This window comes from Rhinatrema bivittatum, chromosome 9, assembly GCF_901001135.1.
Source record: "Rhinatrema bivittatum chromosome 9, aRhiBiv1.1, whole genome shotgun sequence".
Lineage (NCBI taxonomy): Eukaryota > Metazoa > Chordata > Amphibia > Gymnophiona > Rhinatrematidae > Rhinatrema > Rhinatrema bivittatum.
Window position 1 is genome coordinate 8,826,074 of NC_042623.1, and position 26,220 is coordinate 8,852,293.

A 26,220-nucleotide genomic window follows, 5' to 3' on the forward strand; every position below is an offset into this window, starting at 1 on the left:
TTACCCAGACCTAAAAGAAAGGCAGAGGCCTAATGCTCATCACCAAAAAAACCTACAGATGAAACTAATTCCAACAAGCAATTGCTCTCCACTGGAAATTTGATTCTCCACACTTATAAATTTGCCTAGTATACTGCCCCCTACTCGCCTGCCTACTCCTCAATCATTGATGCACTATCATCACTGGGTCTCAATCAAATTATCAATGGCCCTACGCACAAAGCAGGTCATACACTAGACCTAATCTTCATCAATATCAATTTTTGGTCTAACCACTAAACGAAGATATCAAAAATACCATGGTCAGACCACTATCATCCACACAAATCTATTTTCAAATTATAAACGCACCACAAGAAAAACACAATCAAATCCGTCTCTTATTGTCCACCTTTCTGCATTGAAACTCTTCAAGCAAATCTTCAGACTGACTAACAAATATAGATCTTTCAAACACAGAAAACGCAACATCTTCCTGGATCCCATAATAACAAAAATTATAAAAGAACCAAAAAATCAGAATCTCTGGTACAACAAAAAATATCAGAGCAGCCAAAAGGAAACTCAGAAAAATAGAGAAATTATGGAGAAAAAACAAAACTACCACACTACTAACGCATACAGAACACAACTAGCCGAATACAAAAAACTCATCCAGAAAACAAAAACAAAAAAAAGTAGTAACAAAAATAACCAAATACCAACAAAATCCTAAGATGCTCTTCAACATAGTAAAAAGCCTAACAAAATCATCTTTCGACGATCAATCACTTTCAACACCAAAGATCAATAGCAATGACTTCGCAGACTTCTTTAACGAAAAAATCAAAATCCTCATAAAGAACAACCTAAAAAATGACTCACAAGATCAGAAATTACTGAACATTCAAACAAAAACCTGGTCCAACTTTGAAACAGCATCTTCCTTAGAAATCCAAATGATCATCAAAAAAATGAACCCAGCTAAACACCCTATTGACGCCATACCCATTACAACAATAATAAATCTCGAACCACCAATAACCAAAACATTAACTAAAAATGTAAACCTTTCCCTCATGGAAGGAAACCACCCATAATGCCTAAACTCGGCAATCATCAAACCCATTCTAAAAAAGAATAATCTAGATCCAGAAAACCCACTGAACTACAGACCCATATCAAACCTCCCATTCATTGCCAAAATCATTGAGAAAGTTGTCCACACTCGGCTCACTGACCATCTTGATGAAAACAACATCCTCCTACCCGCTCAATTTGGCTTCAGAAAGCAACTGAACACTGAAACTTGCAATGAATGACTTCGTACTCAAAGGTTTTGAAAAAGGCCAAAGTTACTTTCTAATCCTGCTCGACCTAACAGCAGCCTTTGATACAGTAAATCACTCTATATTGATTAATCGTCTATCTGAAATAGGAGCTAACAAAACAACCCTTCAATGGTTCTCCTCGTACCTGTCACAAAGATCCTACCAAGTACTACTTAATGATTCCCTCTCAAAGAAAATCAACCTAAACACTGGAGTTCCCCAAGGGTCTGCTCTTTCAGTGATGCTCTTTAACATCTATCTGCTCCCATTATGCCACTTCCTTTCAAATCTGAATCTAACCCACTTCATCTATGCTGATGATATTCAAATATTAATCCCAATAAAAAAAATCACTAGAAGAAACATACAATTAACAGCCAATTACCTAAACAGCATAAAGGAAATACTAGCCAACTTAAAACTCATCCTCAACTTCGACAAGACTGAATTAATATTACTAGACAGAAAGAACAACTCTCCTCAAATACCACCGCTCAACCTCTTGAACCAAAATTCGATCATATCTCCAATCAACCATGCCCGCAAACTCGGAGTAATAATTGACAGAGAACTTTCATTCAAAAACCATATATCAACAAAAATCAAAAGACGGTTATCATAAACTACTTACACTCCGTCATCTAAAACCTTTTCTCTCCAACAATGATTTCAGATCAGTCCTCCAATTACTAATTTTCTCCAACATAGACTACTGCAACTCTCTTCTTCTCAACTTACCTCTAAACACCATTTGCCCACTCCAGATCCTGCAGAACGCAGCTGCAAGAATCCTCACAGGAGCAAAAAAGCATGACTACATCACCCCAACACTTATTTCACTTCATTGGCTACCAATAAGATACAGAATTGAATACAAAGTCCTTTCCATCCTACATAAAATTATATATGAAGAACAAGAAAATTGGCTAAGCCCCTACATACCCCAAGCAGAAACCTTAGATCAGCAAATAAGGGACTCCTAAAAACACCACCAACGCACTCAAATCAACTCACCTCAACCCAAAAAAGAGCAATCTCCCTTGGTAGCCCAAAACTTTGGAACTCCCTACCGACTAAGCTCAGAACTCAAGAAAACCAAAAGGAGTTAAAACATGGTTGTTCAACAAAGCATACCAACTCACCCAATGACCACCACATCATCGCCCTCCAATCCAACCTCATGAATAAATAAATGAAATTCATCACATCTAGGTTTTCATAAATAAGAAATGAAACAAAAACTGAACTAAATCCTTACACATGTTATCCCCTATGCTTAATAACAGTTTGTACTTTGCATCCCTTGTTTAACCCCCCTTATCCCTGTAACCTTATTTTGTAAACCGTTATGATGGCGTTATTTTGATGTTTCCGAATGACAGCATATAAAACGCATTAAATAAATAAATAAATACAGGGTTACGTATACACACACTGACCCAGAAAAATCTGGGTACAACTGCTGCCTGCTAGTGAAAAATAAGCACCCCAATTTATAATCACTATTACAGTAACAGTACAGTACCAGCAGCAGGGATAGAGAGTAGGAATCATCTCAGCATTGCAGCCGCTGCTTCAGAGGGTAAGAATGGGACCCCCCCTGCCTACAATTTTAATGCAGATGATGAGTGCATCAGGTCTCATAAAAACCTAATACATTTGTGTGCGGCACCTCCTAGCTCTGGTAGTCACGCCTAAACCCGAGACGCATACATACCTCTCCAACATATTCCAGAACAAAACTCTTCTTTTTAATGTTCTGCAGGGTTTTCACCCCCCAGCCCCGGCCATTGTTAGTTCGAAAGATGCAGAGCGGGTAGGGCGTGCCTTTCTGCACCACGCGGTTCGGGCACTCCAGTCCACATTTACAGCGGGAATTGCACTCGTAGATGGGCTTGCCTGGCTGGATCCTCAGCTGACCCTGTTTATTGTAAGCGAAGAGCACGCCTGCCTGAGCTGGGCAGCAGTTCTCCACAAAGCAGTCCGAGCACTCGCAGCCCACCATGGCTTCGTTCGTCATGCTGATTCCTGGAGAGGCCTTGTAGTCGTTGATGTAGTAGAAGTCCACGGGGGGGCCTTCGAAATCCACAGCGTTTTCCACAAAAATGCTGGCGTTGTTGCTTTTTTTCCGGTTCAGCTCCGCTTCCCATCGGGCCAGGGCTATTCTTTGCCTGGCCTTTCTGATGATATAATCTGAAACGGCAGGATCCAGGGCCTTGACGTTTCTGGGGATTACTGTTTTTCCAGACTTGAGCTGGGATAAATATTTATACAGGTCACTGTAAAACTGCTTTAGCAGCAAGGCACATTTCAGGTTTCTGCTCGGCTCCCAAGTGGTGGTGGATTCTGGCCATCCTTTCCATTTTACAAGGTAATACTCCATCCCCTTGAAACAGAAAGGCAGAGATGTCAGTCACAGCGTTAACCTTCACCAGGTCCCTCAAATGTCTCCACAGCAAATCATTTATTCAGAATTGTTAGCACGGCTGAGAAGCAACGCAAAACCACCACTGACGCAATACACACTGCTTAACTTGGTGTTAGTGGTACTAGAGAGAGAGATGCATTTTTAACAACTTTACCTATTAAAAAACAATGTGAGGTTAAGACATAGAAAACATGTAATAGCTCACTTCTGCAACACAAATCAAAGAGTTACGCACAATACGAATCTTTCAATGAGCAGTAGAAGTCCAACAACAAAGAAACTTTGCAAAATCTTTAGTAAGGATAAGTGGTGATGTAATTATTAATATTTACTTGGCTGAAACCAAATTTTTAAAATTTCAATATCTCCAAATGTTTTAAAATAATTGAGTTGAAATTTGAAACTTGCATCGTGGCTCTAGTTTATTTTTCAATCCTGAGCCATCTTAGTGTACAAAGTTTGGGAATGTGAGGCCATCTGTGACAGTTCCCAAGGATTCACAGCAGTTTTAAGGTGGGAATTTTACTATTTGCTGTGTGCTCTTGAACTATTACAGAATAAGCTGTTACACGTTGTAGATCTGGCAATTACAAATGAACTTTGAGAATGCATTTGGGTGCAGTATGCTGAGCACACACAGATATCCCAAAGAGCTTTTGCCCATTTTTATATCTATGGCAGGGATCCCCAGACTCTGTCCTTGAGGGCTGCAATCCAGTCGGGTTTTCAGGATTGCCGCAATAAATATGCATGAGATCTATTTGCCTGCACTGCCACTGCATGCATAATCATTGCAGCAATCCTGAAAACCCGACTGGATTGCAGCCCTCAAGGAGCAAGTTGGAGTCTATGAGAAAATTACTTGATACGTCTTGATAGTAACAGTGTGCCTCAAGATTTTGATTACAAAGCTCAGATTGTAGACCATCATTACACAGCTCTAAAAATGAATGACATGTAGGAAGCCATTAGCATCCCTACTAAAGGAGTTTGGCCTAGAACAGGGATGGCCAACTCCGATCCTCAAGAGCCACAAACAGGCCTGGGTTTCAGGCTATCCATCATGAAAATGCATGAACTAGATTTGCATACAGTGCATGACTAGAGTTGGCCACCCCTGGGCTAGTAGTTAGGTTAGGCCCATGTAGACTAGAAGAATCTACCGGCTATGTCACAGCATCCCCTCTAGTGGCAGTCATGCAGGTTTGTTCCTGCTTCAGTAAAGGCAAGTGATCCTTATGGTCTGTGTGGATTTTTACTTTGCATTTTGACAGGGAATTTCCTTTCAGTTCTCAATTTTTCATAGCGACCGCCCAAAGCCTTGGTAGAGGAACCTTTATACTCACACCCAGTGGTTTTTGCAATTACAAACTTTGTAAGCTTTAATCCAGCCTTCCTGCCCACCACAAGAGGAGAAAGGAACATAAGAGCATAAGGCTTACCATACTAGGTCAGACCAAGTGTCCATCAAGCCCAGTATCCTGTATCCAACAGTGGCCAAGCCAGGTCACAAGTACCTGGCAGGATCCCAAGGGGTAGAGAGATTCCAATCTGCTTAGCCCAAGAATAAGCGGTGGATTTCTGCAACTCCATCTTAATCACCATATTTATTTTATTTTTATTTTAACATTTTTATACACCGAAAGCCGTTTGCATATCGTACCAGTTTACATGAGACATCTGAGGCAAGCTACAATAGTGGGCATGCCCTTTACAAGGAACGAAGAAAATAGAACAAATAAATATAAGTTTGTAATCTAAGGTAGAAACATTGGCATAAACTTGGAGTATATAATACATAAACTACTATTTACAGTGGTTGGGAAGCTTGTAAAGGGGAGGAAACTTGTAAGGGGTTAAGGGTGTAGCTGGTTAAGGCAAAGAGTGTTAAAGGGGAGAGGAGTAGTGGAGTGAGAGGGTAGGACAGGTAGAGGAACTATACAGGGGTATAGAGGAGAAAGGTGGGTCAAAAAGTTGGGTAGCTTAGAGGAAGGCCTGTTGAAACAGCCAAGTTTTTAGCTTTGTTTTAGATTTGTGTGTTAAAGTTTCGGTGCGAAGGTCATGTGGCATAGAGTTCCAGAGGGTCGGGCCAGCGAGCGAGAGAGCTCTTTTTGTGGTGGAGGAGTGTTTAAAGGGCTTTAAGGAGGGTAGTCGTAGTGTACCTTGAAGGATAGAGCGAATTGGTCTCGAAGAGGCATGGGGGTGAATGGGGGATTGATCCAATGAGTGTTTTCATTCACAATAGATTTGTGAATGAGGGAGAGGACTTTGTATTGTATTCTGGAGGCGATTGGAAGCCAGTGCAGGTCTATTCGTGTAGGCATGATGTGGTCCCTCTTTTTAGCATCGGTGAGGATACGGGCAGAAGCATTTTGCAGGAGTTGTAGTGGTTTGATGGTCAAGGGGGGGGAGGCCGAGTAAGAGAGCATTACAGTAGTCTAATTTGGCAAAAATGAGAGCCTGGCGTACTGTGCGGAAGTCAGAGAAGTGTAGTAAGGGTCTGAGTTTTTTTAATTGTATGCAGCGTAAGATGGCTGTCGATGATGGTTCCAAGATTTCGAGTGTGTGTGGAGAGTGTAATAGGGGGGGAATTAGGTGGGATGGAGGAAAGGGGGAGAGGCGCAGAGATGATGAGAAGCTCAGTTTTTTTAGGGTTTAGGGCAAGGTGCTTGTCAGTAAGGAGATAGTTAATGGAGGAAAGGCAGGACTCCCATGAATGGAGAGCTTTTTGAAGTGAATCTGTGTAGGGGATGAGAATTTGAACGTCATCAGCGTAGATGAAGTGGTCAAATCCCAGTTTTGAGAGGAGATTGGCTAAAGGAAGCATGTAGATGTTAAATAATGTAGATGATAGTGAGGAGCCTTGGGGAACACTTCGGGTCAGGTCAATGGGGTCAGATTCATGATTGTTTAGGGTGACAGTGTAGGGTCGGTTTTGAAGAAAAGATTGAAGCCAAGCAAGGGCAGTTCCGGTGATGCCAATATTGATAAGGAGGTTTGATAGAATGTTATGATTGACCGTATTGAAGGCCGCTGAAATGTCTAGCATAGCTAAGAGATAAGAAGTGCCGTTGTCGATTCCTTTAAGTAGGGTGTCAGTAAGTGAGAGAAGTAGGGTTTCGGTACTTAGATGTTTTCGAAATCCAAATTGCGAGGAGGATAAGATTTTATGCTGGTCTAGGTAATCGGTAAGGCGTGAGTTAACTACTCTTTCTAGTATTTTGGATAGAAAAGGAAGGTTGGAGATGGGCCTGAGGTTGGATAGGATAGAGGAGTCAAGGTTGGGGTTTTTGAGTATCGGTTTGACAATAGCTTGTTTCAGAATGGTAGGGACAGTGCCTTGTTCAAGGGAGCAGTTTAAAATATTTGCTAGGGGTTTAGCCATTACTTTAGGGATAGAGAGGAGTAGTTTAGGAGGTATGGTTTCGGCTGGGTGAGAGGAGGGTTTCATTTTTTTTAGAATGTTTTCTATTTCGAGGGCTGAAGGGGCTTCAAAGGAGGGGTTTGGGGGGAGAAAGTTGACCTGTTCGGATTGTGTGGGGAAGTTAGCAGTAAGGAAGGAGATTTTTTTTTGGAAGAATAGGGCAAGGTCATTGCATTGGGCTTTGGTAGCAGGGCTTTGAGTGTCAGAAGATTGAGGTTTAGTAAGATTAGTAATGATGGAGAAGAGCGCTTTGGCGTTAAATTGGTAATCGTACATTTTTTGGGCATAGTAGTCTCGTTTAGTGAGTTGAATGGAGTTTCTGTAGTTCTGCATATGTTGGTAGTAGTGAGTTTTAGTGGTTGGTGTGGGATGTTTGCGCCATTTCCTGTCAGCAATTCTTAGGAGGTTTTTTTGTGTCTTGAGCTCTGACGTGTACCAAGGTTTTTTTTTGGATTGGAAAGGGTTGATAGTTTTTGTGGTTATGGGGCAGTTTTGGTCGGCGATGTTAATCTAGAGATTACTTACCTGATAATCTCGTTTTCCTTAGAGTATGCAGATGGACTCATTACAAATGAGTATAGTGTGCTCGTGCTAGCAGTTGCAGACGGATCTGACGTCAGCACGGGTACATATACCCCTGCAGGAAGTGCAGCAACTCAGTAATCTTCCTTGCAAAAGCTTTATGGATATATGTGTGACTGACCGATCGATTAAATGAACATGATTACCCTGACCGATTGATAGTAGCTGGAGACCGCCAGTGTTCTCAACTGGAAGGCGTCGACACCCGGCAGGGTGGATGCCCTATATAAGAAAACATGGCTTACCGTGAGTCGGTGAATCCCCATGTATACCGGCAGCCGGGCGGGATGCTGAGTCCATCTGCATACACTAAGGAAAACGAGATTATCAGGTAAGTAATCTCTACATTTCCTAGCGTGTAGCAGATGGACTCATTAAAAATGGGATGTACAAAAGCTACTCCCGGACTGGGTGGGAAGCTGTCCGCGGTCCGTTTAGGATTGCCCTCGCAAATCTGTGTCCTCCCTAGCCTGGACGTCCAGACGGTAGAATCTGGAGAAGGTATGGAGGGAGGACCACGTTGCCGCTTTACATATCTCTGCAGGCGACAGCATCCTAGTTTCTGCCCAGGAGGCCGCTTGGGCCCTGGTAGAGTGAGCCTTGACCTGTAGAGGTGGTGGTTTTCCCGCTTCTTCGTAGGCCGCCTTGACAACTTCCTTGATCCAGCGAGCAATAGTCGCCTGTGAGGCCGCTTCTCCTTGCTTCTTCCCACTGTGAAGGACGAACAGGTGGTCCGTCTTTCGTACTGCTTCCGACATTTCCAGGTATCTGGACAGCAATCTGCCGATGTCGAGATGGCGCAGTCTTCGACCTTCTTCTGACTTCTTCAAACCTTCCGTGGTTGGCAAGGATATGGTTTGGTTGAGGTGGAAGTGTGAGACTACTTTGGGTAAGAAGGAAGGAACCGTGCGAAGATGGATAGCCCCTGGAGTGATTCTGAGAAACGGATCGCGGCAGGACAGCGCTTGTAGCTCGGAGATGCGGCGTGCTGAGCATACGGCCAGCAAGAACACCATCTTCAAGGTTAACAAACGGAGGGACAGGCCTCGGAGGGGTCTGAAGGCGGGTCCCGCTAGGAATTCCAAGACTAGGTTGAGGTTCCACAGGGGCACTGGCCACTTCAGTGGCGGGCGAATGTGTTTGACTTCTTTCAAGAAACGTGAAACATCTGGGTGTGTGGCAATGCTATTGCCGGCGCTCCTGGGGCCGTAGCAAGATAGCGCTGCCACCTGAACCTTGATTGAACTGAGGGACAGACCCTTCTGAAGTCCATCTTGCAGGAAATCCAGAATGATGGGGATTTTGGCGGCATGGTGCTGCGAGTTTCGCACCAGGCTTCAAATACACTCCAGATCCTTATATAAGTTAGTGATGTGGAGAACTTGCGTGCTCGGAGGAGTGTGTCTATTACCGGCCCCGAGTATCCCCTTTTCTTCAGTCTAGCCCTCTCAATGGCCAGACCGTAAGAGAGAATTGAGCTGGATTCTCGTGGAGGATGGGACCTTGTCGCAGCAGGTCTCTGTGAGGGGGCAGGGGGTAGAGGATCCCCCGCCAGTAGTCTTCTCATGTCTGCGTACCAGGATCTTCTTGGCCAATCCAGGGCCACCAGAAGAACTAGGCCTCTGTGCCGCTGAATCTTGTGTATAATGGCACCCAGCAGTGGCCATGGGGGGGGGGGAAGGCATATAGCAGGATTTTGTTTTATGTATAATGCTTTGGCGTATAGTTTATTAACTTTTACTATCTTGTTCTATGTATAACGCTAAAGCGTATGTTAATATGTTCTCTGTACACCGACGTGATATCTTGATAATCGGTGGTATATAAAAACCAATAAATAAATAAATAAAATAAATAAATAGAGGATCTTGCCTGCGACTGAAGTATCTGGGTACTTGAGCGTTATAATTTGGAAAAACGCTCAGCGAGCGTAAGGTAGCTCCAAACTGCTTTGGAGACGGAAAATTACTGAATTGCTGCACTTCCTGCAGGGGTATATGTACCCGTGCTGACGTCAGATCCGTCTCCAACTGCTAGCATGAGCACACTATACCCATTTGTAATGAGTCCATCTGCTACACGCTAGGAAAGTGTGGTTTTGAACCAAGAGGAGACCGCGTTGTCAGCTGTTGAAAAGTCGATTTCGTTAGGAAGGTCTGAGCAAGCTGCAGTGAGAACATCTAGTGGGCAGATTTTGCGATATTTGAAGGTGTGGGATTTGGGGGAAGGGGACTGGTAGTTTTAATGAAAGGGTGGTTTTTATAGGGAAATGGTCGGACCAGGGTACTGGTTGACAAACGGGGGTGTCGAGAGTGTGGAGGCCGGAATTTGTGAAAATCAGGTCCAGGGTATGGCCAGCTTTGTGAGTTGGAGAAAGTATGATCTGAGAGAAGATGGCTTCGAGTGTAGTTAAAAAGGCTTCACATGATGGGGATTGAGGTTGAGAATCAACGTGAAGATTGAAATCGCCGAGGAGGATGGTGGGGAGTTCAGAGTTCAGTGAATCGGCGAAGAATTCAATTAATGGTGAAGGGTCTTTCTCCAAGAGACCAGGGGGGGTGTATACGAGGCAGATTTGGAGAGATTTAGGTTTGAAAAGGCCGACTTCGTATCTCACAGGGATGTTGACCTTTTGAGAGATAAGGTGTAGATTTTTGTTTGCAGCGATGAGTATCCCACCTCCTCTTTTCTTTTTTCTGGGGATAGAAAAGATGTCATAGGATTCGGTGGGCAGTTGGTTGAGGAGGGGGAGATCAGAGTGTGCTAGCCAGGTCTCTGTGATAGCACAGATGTCTGGTTTTGAGTCATTGAGGATGTCGTTGAGAATGTGTGTTTTTTCCAGCAGGGATTGGGCGTTGAAGAGGAGGAGGGAAATAAGGGATAGACCGAGGAATTGAGATGGGGGGACACCATGATGGGGATTAATCTTCGGTTTAGAGGGGTGGAGGAGGGAGGTAGGAGAGGAGTGTAGAGACAGTTATTTTGGAGGGAAGTAGGACGATGGTGAAGCCAGCAAGACATTAGGATTGAGTAGAGAGTAGGGGTAGGAGTTATGGAGAGAGGAAAGGTGGGAGAGGGAGGGGAGTAAGTGGTGGGCAGCCGAGACAGAGGTATAACTATTGGGCAAGGGAGGGGTGGGGAGGTGGAGCAGAGGGGAAGAGGTCCGTCAGCACAAATGGGTGCTCAAAGGGGCGCACTAAGGGGCATGCCCCTTAGTCGCGCGCCAAGCGGTCGGCGCTTTGATTTTAAAGGGCTCCGGCCCAGCGGCAGTGACGTCGGCAGGAGTCCGAAGCAGGCAGGCAGGCAGGTAGGCCACACGGAGGGAAGCGAGGGCTCTCCTGGACCCCGACTGGTCGCGTGCCGGTGTGCACGGGGAGGCAGTGGGCTCGATGGGCGGCGGGCGAAAAGACTTGCCTGCGGTCGGCGCTTTGATTTTAAAGGGCTCCGGCCCAGCAGCAGTGACGTCGGCAGGAGTCCGAAGCAGGCAGGACGAGGCAGGTAGGCCGCATGGAGGGAAGCGAGGGCTCTCCCGGACCCAGACGGGTCGCGTGCCGGTGCGCACGGGGAGGCAGTGGGCTCTCTATCTGTTCTATGTAAACCGATGTGATGTCCATATTAACTTCGGTATATAAAAAAAAAGTGTTAAATAAAATTTAAAAAATTAATAAAAAAAAAGGAATAATGATTAATTGACTTTTCCACCAGGAACTTGTCCAATCCTTTTTTAAATGCATTGACACTTGTTAAGGAAGGACAGAGTGGATAGGAAAGGGGGAGGCGTGGCTCTTTACGTCAGAAACAATATCCAAGCATCTGAGTTGCAAGGAAGATGGGGCAATGAAGAAGCACTATGGGCTAACCTAAAAAAAGATGGGACATCCATTTTTATTGGAGTGGTTTACAGGCCTCCAAACCAAAAGGAAGAGCTGGACAGAGATCTGGTTGAAGACATCCAAAAGATGGGAAAGAAGGGAGAAGTGGTGATTGTTGGAGACTTTAATTTGCCGGATGTAGACTGGAGAATCCCATCTGCAGAATCTAACAATAGTAGAGAAATAGTGGATGCTCTGCAAGGAGCTTTGTTCAAACAAATGGTAATGGAACCCACAAGAGAGGGAGCTATACTAGATTTAGTGCTCACTAATGCAGATAATGTCTCTGATGAGCAGGTGGGCACCCATCTCAGCACCAGTGATCATCAAACGGTATGGTTTAATATCACAAAAAGGATATGGAGAAGAAACACACGAACCCGAGTTTTGCAGTTCAAAAACACGGACTTTGATGAAATGGGGAAGTACCTAGAGGAAGAACTGGTAGGCTGGGAGAACGAGGGAGATGTGGAACAACAGTGGACCAAACTAAAAGGAGCAATTACCAAGGCAACTAATCTATATGTTAGAAAAGTAAAGAAAAGCAAAAGAAAAATGAAACCTATCTGGTTCTCCAAGGAGGTGGCTGACAAAATAAAGGCTAAAAGAACAGCATTCAAGAAATATAAAGGATCCCAAAAGGAGGAGCACAAAGAAGAATATCTGGTAGCACTGAGGGAGACAAAGAAAGTAATCAAGACAGCAAAAAGTCAAGCAGAAGAATGGATTGCCAAAGAGATTAAGAGAGGTGACAAAACATTTTTCAGATACATCAGTGAAAAGAGAAAAGTTCAAAGTGGTATAGTGAAACTGAAAGGTGAAAAGGATCAATGTGTGGAGAGAGACGAAGAAATGGCAGAAATATTAAACAAATTCTTCAGTTCTGTGTTCACTAAAGACGACCCTGGAGAAGGACCATTGCTAGTTAAACTAGAGGGGAATGGAGTAGATGTAACTCCATTTACAGTAGAGAATGTATGGGAAGAGCTGAGGAAACTGAAAGTGGACACAGCCATGGGGCCTGATGAGGTTCATCCCAGGATACTGAGGGAGCTCAGAGATGTGCTGGCGGGTCCGCTGTGTGATCTGTTCAAAAGATCCCTAGAAACGGGAGTGGTGCCGAGTGACTGGAGAAGAGCGGTGGTGATCCCGCTTCACAAGAGCGGAAACAGAGAAGAGGCTGGTAACTACATGCTGGTTAGCCTCACCTCAGTGGTGGGAAAAGTAATGGAGTCGCTGTTAAAAGAAGGAATAGTGAGCTATCTACAGTCGGAAGAATTGCTGGACCAGAGGCAGCATGGATTCACCAGGGGAAGATCCTGTCAGACAAATCTGATAGAATTTTTTGACTGGGTAACCAAGGAATTGGATCAAGGAAGAGCGCTCGATGTCATCTACTTGGACTTCAGCAAAGCTTTTGATACGGTTCCGCACAGGAGACTGCTGAATAAAATAAGAAGCTTAGGAGTGAGTGCCAAGGTGGTGACCTGGATTGCAAACTGGTTGACGGACAGAAGACAATGTGTGATGGTAAATGGAACTTACTCTGAAGAGAGAGCAGTGTTGAGCGGAGTGCCGCAAGGGTCGGTGTTGGGCCCGGTCCTGTTCAATATCTTTGTGAGCGACATTGCGGACGGGATAGAAGGTAAGGTTTGTCTTTTTGCGGATGACACTAAGATCTGCAACAGAGTGGACACGCGGGAAGGAGTGGAGAGAATGAGACGGGATTTAAGGAAACTGGAAGAGTGGTCGAAGATATGGCAGCTGAGATTCAATGCCAAGAAGTGCAGAGTCATGCATATGGGATGTGGAAATCCGGAAGAACTGTATTCAATGGGGGGAGAAGGGCTGATATGCACGGGGCAGGAGAAAGACCTTGGGGTGATAGTGTCTAATGATCTGAAGTCAGCGAAACAATGTGATAAGGCGATAGCTAAAGCCAGAAGAATGCTGGGCTGCATAGAGAGAGGAATACTGAGTAAGAAAAGGGAAGTGACTATCCCATTGTACAGGTCCTTGGTGAGGCCTCACCTGGAGTACTGTGTTCAGTTCTGGAGACCGTATCTCCGAAGGGACAGAGACAGGATGGAGACGGTCCAGAGAAGGGTGACCAAAAAGGTGGAGGGTCTTCATCGAATGACTTATGAGAAGAGATTGAAGAATCTAAATATGTACACCCTGGAGGAAAGGAGGAGTAGGGGTGATATGATACAGACTTTCAGATACTTGAAAGGTTTTAATGATCCAAAGACAACGTCAAACCTTTTCCACTGCAAAAAAATCAGAAGAACCAGGGGTCACGATTTAAAACTCCAGGGAGGAAGACTCAGAACCAATGTCAGGAAGTATTTCCTCACGGAGAGGGTGGTGGATACCTGGAACGCCCTTCCGGAGAAAGTGGTGAAGACCAAAACTGTGAAGGATTTCAAAGGGGCGTGGGATAAATACTGTGGATCCATAAAATCTAGAGGATGTGAATGAAGAGAAGAGGCATGGGGATGGCTTGAGGGAATGATGGCTACTACCTGGAGATGAATATCCTTATTCAATAATGCGACTCCAACATTGATCTATGCTTCAACGGCAAGAGGAAATGTGGAAAAAAAGAATTTGCAACCACATAAAAGCAGGGGAGTAGCTGGCTTGTTACGGCGGTTACTACCACAAACCAAAAAATACCTGATACATCACTTTCAATTCAAATCCAGCATAACTCTCTGCTTCAACGGCAGGGGAGGAAATTTTGACAATTCACACATATTCAGCATAGCTCTCTACTTCAACGGCAGGGGAGGAAATTTTGACAATTCACGCATATTCAGCATAGCCCTCTGCTTCAACGGCAGGGGAGGAAATTTTGACAATTCACACATATCCAGCATAGCCCTCTGCTTCAACGGCAGGGGAGAATGAAGAAAGGTTGATCTATATTCAGGCAACAATCAACAAGGACTGAATTACACAGTCCGAATAAACAGATAAGCATGGGTGTAGCTTGCTTATTGCGGTGGTTAATACCCCTAACTAAATTAAGCTATTTCACTTAGATGCAGTTCCAACACTGCTCTCTACATTAATGGTGGGGGTGGAAGGAAAATAGAATAAAAAAAGGTTACTAAGAGTCAAGAGAAACATAAGTATGTGGGAGAAAAAAAAAGTGCGAAAGCTTACTGGGCAGACTGGATGGGCCCGTTTGGTCTTCTTCTGCCGTCATTTCTATGTTTCTATGTTATATGCTCTACGATTTTGATCTTGAGAATAGTTTCCACTATTTTTCCCGGCACTGAAGTTAGGCTCCCTGGTCTATAGTTACCCAGATCGCCCCTGGAGCCTTTTTTAAATATTGGGGTTACATTGGCCATCCTCCTGTCTTCAGGTACAATGGATGATTTTAATGATAGGTTACAAAATTTAACTAATAGATCAGAAATTTCATTTTTTACTTCCTTCAGTACCCTAGGATGCATACCATCCGGTACAGGTGATTTTCTACTCTTTATTTTGTCAATCTGGCCTACTACATCTTCCAGGTTCACAGTGATTTCGTTCAGTTTGTCTGTCTCATTACCCCTGAAAACCATCTCCAGAACTGGTATCTTCCCAACATCCTCATTAGTAAACACGGAAGCAAAGAATTCATTTAGTCTTTCTGCAATGGCCTTATCTTCCCTAAGAGCCCCTTTAACCCCTCGGTCATCTAATGGTCCAACCAACTCCCTTCACAGGTTTCTTGCTTTGGATATATTTTAAAAAGTTTTTATTATGAGTTTTTGCCTCTATGGCCAACTTCATTTCAAATTCTCTCTTCGCCTGTCTTATCAATGTTTTACACTTACCTTGACAATGCTTATGTTTTATCCTATTTTCTTCAGATGGATCCTTATTCCAATTTTTGAAGGATGTTTTTTTGGCTAAAATAGCCTCTTTCACTTCACCTTTTAACCATGATGGTAATCGTTTTGCCTTCCTTCCACCTTTCTTAATGCACGGAATACATATGGACTGCGCCTCTAGGATTGTATTTTTAAACAATGTCCAAGCCTGTTGAACACTTAGCCTTTGCAGCTGCACCTTTCAGTTTTTTTCTAACTATTTCCCTCATTTTATCAAAGTTTCCCTTTTGAAAGTTTAGTGTTAGAGCTGCAGATTTTCTTAGTGTCCTCCTTCCAGTTATTAGTTTAAATTTGATCATGTTATGATCACTGTTGCCTAGTGGCCCCACCACCGTTACTTCTCTCACCAAATCTTGCGTTCCACTAAGAATTAAATCTAAAATAGCTCCCTCTCTTGTTGGTTCCTGAACCAATTGCTCCATGAAGCAATCATTTATTACATCCAGGAACTTTATGTCTCTAGCAAGTCCTAATGTTACATTTACCCAGTCAATATTGAGGTAATTGAAATCTCCCATTATTATTGCACTGCCAAATTGGTTTGCTTCCCTGATTTCTCTTAGCATTTCATCATCTGTCTGACCATTTTGTCCAGGTGGACGGTAGTATACTCTTATCACTATACTCTTACCCAACACACATGGGATTTCTACCCATATAGATTCTACTGAGCATTTATTCTCTTGTATGATCTTTATCCTGTTGGACTCTATACCCTCCCGGACATAAAGTGCCATACCCCCGCCACGTTGATCCTTGCTATCATTGCGATATAATTTGTACCCTGATTATAGCACTGTCCCATTGTTCACATTCCCATCCCGCACCTATCTTAAAGGGACAGACTGAATGAGTTTTAGCTTCATTTTATTCTGCATGGCTTCAACAATTCAACAAAACCACCACATTTTGTTTATTTAAAATTTATAACCCACCATATCCAAACCCCTGGCAGCTAATGGGATGCCACATACATAGTCAAAAACCCTAACATGTTAAACGAATAAAATATAGCATCATAAAGGCAACTGCTAGCTAAAATAGTCACCGAAACAAGTCATTTAACACATTGCTGCCTTAACCATAAATCATTAGTCCTCAGATACTGAATATGTTACAATTTAACAACTCCTGCTGCTTATTCACTACCTAACTGGTAAAGCTCATGGTCACAGAATATTAGATATGCAGTTACAACTGAATAGATTCACTTTATTACCCTAAGACTGCGGAGAAGAGGTAAGCCGTAAGCTGTTTCCTAAATGTCTTAACAGGTTTTGTTTCTTAAAGTTTGTCCCATAGCAGAGAGCATTCTCTCAAGGGATTGACAATATTTATTTAAAGGTTAATTTATTAAACCACCTTACTGATTTAAATAATCATCAGGGCGATGTACAACAGTCAAATAAAAATCAATCAATCAACAAAACATCCAACAACAGTAATACACATAAGATACAAATAAAATACAGAACGGACCAGCCTATTGTCAAAGACCCCTCTCTTTAGTTGCTACTTTTTCGTCATTAGCCAAATCTTTAATTTCGTACAAGTTTTAACAGATCCTCTTCTCCCTTTAGTGCTAAAGGTAGTTCATTCCACATCTTAGGGCTTTCTCTGTGGTTATCCCCGTTACAAAGCTTGGCATGGTGAAGAGCCTTAACTGTTGGTAATTGTACCTCACATTGCTCTTGTGACCTTTGTAACCTACTTGCTGTTTGCCAAGTCAATCACCTTTACCCTTCAACATTTTGAAAGCTGAGATCAACACCTTAACTTTACTCCTAGATCTTACCTAGCGAGTCTTGGATTGGGACTACCTAGGAGGCATTGGTCAGCTTAGCATAAAGCTCTAGGCCAGCGTTTCCCAACCGGTGTGTCCCGGCTGAAGTGCAGGTGTGCCCCGGCTGCAGTCTCATTTCCTGTTTCCCTCCTGGCCTGCAGGGTGTCCTCTCACCAGCAGGGGGAGTCTGAGGGCAGCGCTTATCGGCAGCAGCTCCTGCTTCTCCTGTGCAATGGAAACTGCAGGGGGGCTCTGTAGGCTTGTGAGACCTGCTGGCCCCGTGCACTTCAGATTGCAGAGGGAGGCTGGCACAGGAGGAGGAAGCAGCAGTGGGTAAGCTGCTCCCAGACGTCTGCTGGTGAAGGATTGGGGTGGGATGGAGAAAGGGAGAGATGAATTGAAAGTGATGATGCCAGGGGTAGGGGGAGAAGGATGGAGGAAGAGGGAAGATACTGATGCCAGGGAGTGAGACTGTGGGAAGGTGATGCCACGGGGGGGAGGGAAAAGGAGGAGGTGATGCCAGGGTGTGGGAGAGAGGGCAAGGGATGCCAGAGTTGAAGGGAAATGTAAGAGAAGGCGATTGCATGGGGAGCGGAGGGAGAGGGGAGAGAAAGCGATGATGGCAGGCATGGAGAGAGGGGGAAATTGGTGCTGGGGGTGAGGAAGAGGGAAGGAGATGCCAGGGGATGTAGGGAGAGAGGTTAAGGCAGAGGGAACAAAATGAAGTCATGGGAGAGGGAAGGTGATGCGAGAGGGTGGGGAAGAGGTGGTGGAAGGTGGTGATGCCAGGGGGAGGGGGATAGGGAAGGGAAGAAGATGATGGCAGGGGAGAGGCAGGATTGTGATGCTGGAGGGAAGAGGGAGTGTTGATGGGGGAGTGGGTGGTGTGCCAGGAGAAGTTGGGTAGTAAATCTTGATAAAAAGAACTGACTGAAAGGGGAGCAGAGTTACTGAGCGCTTAAAGACCATGAAGATTTAAACTGAACCCCCCCCCCCCCCCCCGCCATGGGAAGCTCAGAAAGGACCGGTGTGCGATGCGCTCAGAACAAGAAGTCCCTGCCACAGTCTGGACTCCCTGCAGGGCCACATGTGGCTACCCAAAGTCAGACCAAAAACGCTTCCCAAACTTTAAGCCCGAGGCTCGTGTAGAGGAACAAAAACGTTGTGTGGTACTCGGGACTCGTAGGATCAGGGAAGCGCTGAACACACAACCAGTCTGGAAACGTTACTCCCGGTCAGACACGAGCGCCACAGGGGGAGCAATCAGGACACAGCTAAGCATTATCCCCCGTGCAGAGAGACGCGCTGGAAACGTTACTCCCGGTCAGACACGAGCGCCACAGGGGAGCAATCAGGATACAGCTAAGCATTATCCCCCGTGCAGAGAGACGCGCTGGAAACGTTACTCCCGGTCAGACACGAGCGCCACAGGGGGAGCAATCAGGACACAGCTAAGCATTATCCCCCGTGCAGAGAGACGCGCTGGAAACGTTATTCCCGGTCAGACACGAGCGCGACAGGGGGAGCAATCAGGATACAGCTAAGCATTATCCCCCGTGCAGAGAGACGCGCTGGAAACGTTACTCCCGGTCAGACACGAGCGCCACAGGGGGAGCAATCAGGACACAGCTAAGCATTATCCCCCGTGCAGAGAGACGCGCTGGAAACGTTACACCCGGTCAGACACGAGTGCCACAGGGGGAGCAATCAGGACACAGCTAAGCATTATCCCCCGTGCAGAGAGACGCGCTGGAAACGTTACACCCGGTCAGACACGAGTGCCACAGGGGGAGCAATCAGGACATAGCTAAGCTCTGGCTGCAGCACAGCCCGCGGGCAGGGCCACTTGAGGGTCCCGGCTCCTGCCAAAATCTCCTTCGTTTTCCTTCCCACCTGGAGCTGCCATCCAATGAGACCCAAATTAGGGAAGATTCAAAGGAAAATTCAGCCTCCCTTCAGCTTTGCCAGCACGGGAGGTGAAGTTTACAGCAGGAGAAACCAAAAATGTCCTCCAAAGCCAGGCAGGATCAGGGCTGATCGGACGCTAGATGGGAGCTACACGTGTTCAGCACATGGACTGCACACTTTTTTTGTTTTTAAACTCCCGATGCATTACCGTGTTGCATTGGGAGTTAAAAAAAAAAAGTGAACCTATGCATTAAGCTACGCTGAATTTCAGCACAGTTTTATGGCACAGGTTAGTGCACCAGCCTGAAAAGGCAGAAGCTCGGGAAGGGGAGGATAAGAACGTGCTGGGTCCACCGCGTGCACCACACAAACAAACAGGCCGATACTGTAAAAAGCACGGGAGAGCCCCTTCTCCCGGTCACGCCATTCTGTATTCAAATTAGGTGTCACACTAATAAGGAGGCGCTAGGGACAAAAGCACGGCACTAGCGCCTCCTCATTGGCGGTAGGGTGGCTGTCAGCGGGTCCAACAACAGACACTCAATTTTACCGGCACCGTTTTCAAACCCGCTGACAGCCACAGGTTAGGAAAAGGGAGACCGGTGAACATAAGAACATAAGAAAATGCCATACTGGGTCAGACCAAGGGTCCATCAAGCCCAGCATCCTGTTTCCAACAGTGGCCAATCCAGGCCATAAGAAGCTGGCAAGTACCCAAAAACTAAGTCTATTCCATGTAACCATTGCTAATGGCAGTGGCTATTCTCCAAGTGAACTTAATAGCAGGTAATGGACTTCTCCTCCAAGAACTTATCCAATCCTTTTTTAAACACAGCTATACTAACTGCACTAACCACATCCAACTGAGCGTCCCTTTTTCTAACCCGCTGAGCAGTGGGCAGATTTTTTTTTTCTTTTCTAATTTTTGGTTCCTCCGACTTATTAATATCCCTAGGATATTAAGTCGGAGGGTGTACAGAAAAAGCAGTATTTTCTGCTTTTCTGTACGCTTTTCCAGGTTGCTTAGATTTTTAACGCCTGCCAAGCTGCGCATTTTACTTTCAGTATCCCAGGCGACTAAATAACGAATAGGCTCTTCAACATGAGTGTTCGCGGGACTATAGACGCGCGGCAAAAACGCCAAGCAAACCCCGCGAAAATTCATAGCTTTTGATGCGCTATTACACTTCACAATATAAGGTGCGCTTGGCCGAGTGCACTGTACTATATCGGCCTGAAAGCTCGGCCGGGCTATCCACACCCTCCATACTGCCCATTAACGGTCACACCGACTGCTGTAGCTAGGGAAAAAGAAAAAAAAAAAAGAGACAAGATCACCTGGACAGTTATCTTATTATGAAAGACCCTTTCTTGTTACTTCAGCTTCAGCTCGTGCTCGTCTCATAGTTATGCCATTTTAAAATGCCCACTGTCCCCTGTTTACCTTTACCAGCACAATTCTTCCACCAATAATTTGCAATTAATAATACCTCTTACTCATGATATTTGACAAATGTATAGTCATTTTTATTTTATATATTTATTTATATATATACATTTATATATCTATACATAAGATTTAATATTTATTGATTTACGTTTTATTGTTCTATTCGCCGTTTATTGTTTAATGTTATGCTGTACTCTTTAGTTCAATACTCTGTTTTATTGTTTAATGTATCGCCTTACTTGCGAAAGTTTTGTTCTATGTAAACCGACCTGATTCGATTATGTATATCGAGAAGGTCGGTATATAAAAAACTCTAAATAAATAAATAAATACACGCTCTCAGAAAGCAGCTCACACATGTTTAAGAGCCACCAGGGATGACTCTTGGTGCTGGCCTGGATCTGATCAGGTAGTGGCCATTTTTCATGGCAGGAGATGGGGGTTGGAAGGTGCATTGGCTGGTAAGGTGCAAGGTGATGCATATAGGGAAAAATAACCCATGCTATAATTACACAATGTTAGGTTCCATATTAGGTGCTACAACCCAAGAAAGAGATCTAGGTGTCATAGTGGATAACACATTGAAATCGTCGGCTCAGTGTGCTGCGGCAGTCAAAAAAGCAAACAGAATGTTGGGAATTATTAGAAAGGGAATGGTGAATAAAACAGAAAATGTCATAATGCCTCTGTATTGCTCCATGGTGAGACCGCACCTTGAATACTGTGTACAATTCTGGTCACCGCATCTCAAAAAAGATATAATTGCGATGGAGAAGGTACAGAGAAGGGCAACCAAAATGATAAGGGGAATGGAACAGCTCCCCTATGAGGAAAGACTAAAGAGGTTAGGACTCTTCAGCTTGGAGAAGAGACAGCTGAGGGGGGATATGATAGAGGTGTTTAAAATCATGAGAGGTCTAGAACGGGTAGATGTGAATCGGTTATTTACTCTTTCGGATAGTAGAAAGACCAGGAGGCACTCCATGAAGTTAGCATGGGACACATTTAAAACTAATCGGAGAAAGTTCTTTTTTACTCAACGCACAATTAAACTCTGGAATTTGTTGCCAGAGGATGTGTTTAGTGCAGTTAGTATAGCTGTGTTTAAAAAAGGATTGGATAAGTTCTTGGAGGAGAAGTCCATTACCTGCTATTAAGTTCACCTAAAGAATAGCCACTGCCATTAGCAATGGTTACATGGAATAGACTTAATTTTTGGGTACTTGCCAGGTTCTTATGGCCTGGATTGGCCACTGTTGGAAACAGGATGCTGGGCTTGATGGACCCTTGGTCTGACCCAGTATGGCATTTTCTTATGTTCTTATAATGCTTCTGTATCGCTCCATGGTGAGATCGCACCTTAAATACTGTGTGCAGTTCTGGTCACTGCATCTCCAAAAGGATATAGCTACACTGGAGAAAGTGCAGAGAAGGGCAACCAAAATGATAAGGGGCATGGAACGGCAGGCCTGTGAGGAAAGGCTAGAGAAGTTAGCTGTTTGGAGAAAAGACGACTGAGGGGGGATATGATAGAAGTCTACAAAATCATGAAAGAACTTGAACAAGTTAATGTAAATTGCTTCAGACGATACATCATTGTGCCACAGTATTACTCAACTCTGCTTCAAGCTGCTCGTTTGCACCTTACCTCTTCTACCTTGTAGTCACACAAGTATTCCACCTCATAACTGTTTAGATTCCTTTTCGTGATTCCAATGGATTTACAAGTGAGCTTGTCCTTTCTACATAATTCCTGGAGGGTCTCCAGTGAAGCTAGGCATGGCACACACCAAGCTACAATAAGAAAATAGGATTTTTTTTCACTCTCAAAATTCCCCTTCTACACTAAAAACAAAACAAAAAAAAGAACATTTTTCTTCAAATTAGTAATTGTCTTATTATGATCTACAAGAGCTGTCAATTATAATTCTCTTTCTATGCACCACCATTTTAATGTAAACCAGCATGATGTGATTTTATCATGAATGCCGGTATATAAAAACCTTAAATAAATAAAATAAATAAATAAAGTGAGATCTGTAGTCAAGCACATGTATTCAGATTCATAAAACTTTATTGGCATGACAACTTCTACATGTTGCCAAAATAATGCATAAAGTGGTTAAAAGAAAAAAAATTTACAGAAAAGAGAGTAACAAGGAGAAGTCCTAGGTTTTAGTGCTTATCCCTATTGCCCCGCTCAGCTTGTTTCTGGCCTGGTAGCAAGAAACGACATTTTGCTGCTGTTTCTCCCAGGATGAGTTTTTCCTGCTCGTTCTTTTTTGGAAAGTCTGATTTTTCTCTGTTAGTTTTGAGAAAAGCACATCACTAATATCTTTGTATTTTGCATAGCACAGGAAGAAATGTATTTGTTTCTTTTTCTCCGTTGTTGCACTGCATGCAGAATCTGGCCTCTTGGGGTTTCCGCTTCAGTTTTTGTCTAAATACTTCTATTTCTAATTTCTGGTCCCTTATTTTGTTCATTTGGCAAGCCTGTCCATGTTTTGCAGGTATGACCGAAATGAGGTATTGCTAGCATGCAGATTCTGTATAGGAACTGTTGCCATCCAGCTTGCTCTGTTTTCCAATCTGCACCTCCCACAGGAAATGTACTGGTGTTGTAGGGCACACTGCAATCAATAATTGCAGAGATGTCTTAAAATAACATGAAATATTTGCACTGCTGCCCTTTCATGTACTACTATTAAATGACATTGGAGAATACAAATTCCGATCATAAATGTCATGCTGAATTAGACCAAAAGGTCCATCGAGCCCAGAATCCTGTCCCTGACTGTGGCCAATCCAGATCACAAGTACTGCCAAATCCTAAATCCTCAATCCCATTCCAGGAATAAACAATTGCTGTCCCCACATCTACCTGGTGAAGAGTGGCTTATGGACTTCTCTTCCACAAACTTGTCCAAACCCCTTTTAATCCCAGCTGTGCTCGACACCTCAACTACATCCTCCTGCAGATCCTACTGCTTGTGTACTTTATGGATTTGGAAGGACACTGTCTGTATACAGTATCCAGCATTGGAGGAAAAATTTAAGTCCTTTCCTTTTAGCCTTTTTTTTTCATAACAAGATTTAGTAAAAGGGCTGGGTAGCAGTATTTTAGGACTCTAATATTCTGTGATCTCACAGGTATTTCTGAAGCTGTACAGTTACATTAAGCCTCAATGCATGGGTGGGTGGCAATAGCTAATGCTATCATACTTTGTACACAAACCATGTTAAACCACAATTTGTAGGCAGAAGTTATATACATAGTGTTACAATAACTGATTCCTTCCCCCCCCCCCCCATCACCACTCATGCTCAGCCTATGCATACATTTTAACTTAAGCTTGTGCACCCATTTTCAAGTCAATGCGCTTAACTCCTGATGCATTAGCATACCATTAGCTCACTGTTGCGGTGCTCAAACTGATCCTTGAGCCGCAGTTGAGTATTCAGGATCTCAAAAGAACATGCATGAGATTTATGTGCATGCACTACCTATGTATGCAAATATTTCTCATGCATATTCGTTAGGGATATCCTGAAAATACAACTGGCTGGGGAGGGGCTGAAGACTGAGCACCCCTGGCAGGGTTAAAATGTTTTTTTTAGGACCTGTGCTAAGAAACCGCATGCTGACCTTCTGTGCACAGTTCTAACACATGGCTTATTACATCAGGGCCAGAGCATGTGAGGCAAGAAATTCTGGCTATAGTTTAACCCCACAAAATTCAGGAGAAGCTCATTTGTACATAAAATAGAACCCCTAAGCCCTACTAAAGGCCGTACAAATATTATAAAGGAAAAACACTTATTGGGATTAGCTCAGAACAGCCAACCAGACCCAGAATTGCATATTTTGGAAGGGGAGCCTTAGAAAACTGCTAAACTGAGTGAAGAACAGAGGACAACATTGTTGTCTTAGGAATAAAAATATTCAGCTTTGCTGGGAGGCAGCAACACCTCTGTGCGGCAGATTTCCTTGGCAAGAAGCCTTGCACTCCCTGAAGGTTTGAGCTCTAAACCAGCTCTGGGACTTTTCTGGTTTTTTTTTTTGTATTTGACCTGCTCAGTTTACTGTGTTGCAAGCCAAAAGGCATTTGGTTTAATTGGCCACACAGGAGCCAGCAACCCGTCGCCAGCTTCCCTTCTGCTTGGCACCTTGCAGTGCTCCGGAATGGCAGCAGAGCCCCGGGGACTTGCAGATGCGATCCTACACCTAGGGGTGCCCGCTGCCTCCACGTTTTCAGTCCCACCCGCTCTCGGTTTTACCCCACCGCTTGCATGGAATGGTGGACTTGCTATCCACACGGAATGTACATGAGATAAGCTTGCATATAGCGCCTCTCTCTAACGTGCACATTCCTTGTGGACATCCTGAAAGCCCGACCGGCTGGGGGAGTCCTACCTTGGGGACCACTTACAAGTCGCCGGTAAACGGGGCAGCGGTCCCCGCCGCAGCTGCTTCCTCCAGACCTCTTTAAAGAAACGGCCCCGCTCCCCTTAAGCCGGCAGGAGCTGCCACTAGACAACGGCACCGCCAGACCCGCACCCCAAACCTGCCTGGGACGGGGGCGGAGGGAAATCACCAGGGCCACCTGAACTACAAGTCCCTGCGTGCAGTGCGGTGAATCCAGGACCGGAATCTACCGGCACTGAAGAAAAAAACGAAGCCACTTGGCAACTTTAGGGTGGTGTGCGTGGAGAGGCGGCCCGGAGGAGAACCAGCACGCGCAGATCGGGCGCCCCCATCCCCTCCTCCACACCACCCACCCGCCCCGGAGCACCCTCTCAGATTTCCCGCGCTCTCCTCACCTCCTCGCTTCGCCGCCATCTTAGGGCTCTCATTCAAATGTTGATGACGATAGGAGCCCAACTCCACCCACCACGAGGACTCTCCAGTCCAGGAGACGCTCTCCTGCAAGCTCCACCCACCACGAGGTCTCTCCAATCTGAGAGAAGCTGTCCTTCAAGCTCCACCCACCACGAGGTCTCTCCAATCCGGGAGACGCTCTCCTGCAAGCTCCACCCACCACGGGGTCCAGTTTAGGAGACGCTAGGCACACGCGCTACATCTGCCACGGGAGCTGTCCAATCCGAGGAACGCTTTGAACTGAAGCCCCGCCCATCGCGGGAGAGGTCCAACCTGGAAGATCGAGGGGGGGGAGTGCGAGCAGGGCGTAGGCGCTGGTACTTTGGGGTGCGAGGGCTGCGCGTGCTTTTGCTCTCTGCTGGCCCTAAGGGGCGCGTTACAGCGAGGGGTGCGGTGTTACTTTGCTTTCAGAGCCAGGGTGGCTCAAGGTAGTCTGCTGTCCGAGGGGAGATGGCGCCCCCCCCTTCAGGCTAGCAATCTGTCTCTCACCGGAGCCTTCCTCTTCGCGGCGGGCGGGACGTGCTCCACTCCCGGAACACCGAAGTCTGCCTTGAAGATTGCAAACATGAAGGAGATGGCGGCTGCCTGGGGAACTCCCCCAGGACTGTGCTCCAGCGGCCGAGGGTTGTCTGTTTGCGATGGGGGGGTGAAGGGCTGATGTGCATGGACTGGGAGAGGGACCTTGGGGTGA

General features: G+C 45.0%; 1 protein-coding gene across 1 annotated transcript in view; it reads right to left on the minus strand.

Moving 5' to 3' along the window:
• The window catches only part of SUV39H2 (suppressor of variegation 3-9 homolog 2), a 63,069-nt gene extending 37,487 nt beyond the window's left edge, over positions 1-25,582 (minus strand). Inside the window, 3 exon segments of the mRNA XM_029616486.1 lie at positions 3,028-3,696; positions 22,299-22,444; positions 25,472-25,582. Coding sequence (XP_029472346.1) covers positions 3,028-3,696; positions 22,299-22,444; positions 25,472-25,490 — 834 coding nt within the window. The 5' untranslated portion in view covers positions 25,491-25,582.
• Positions 25,583-26,220: the final 638 nt, after the last annotated feature.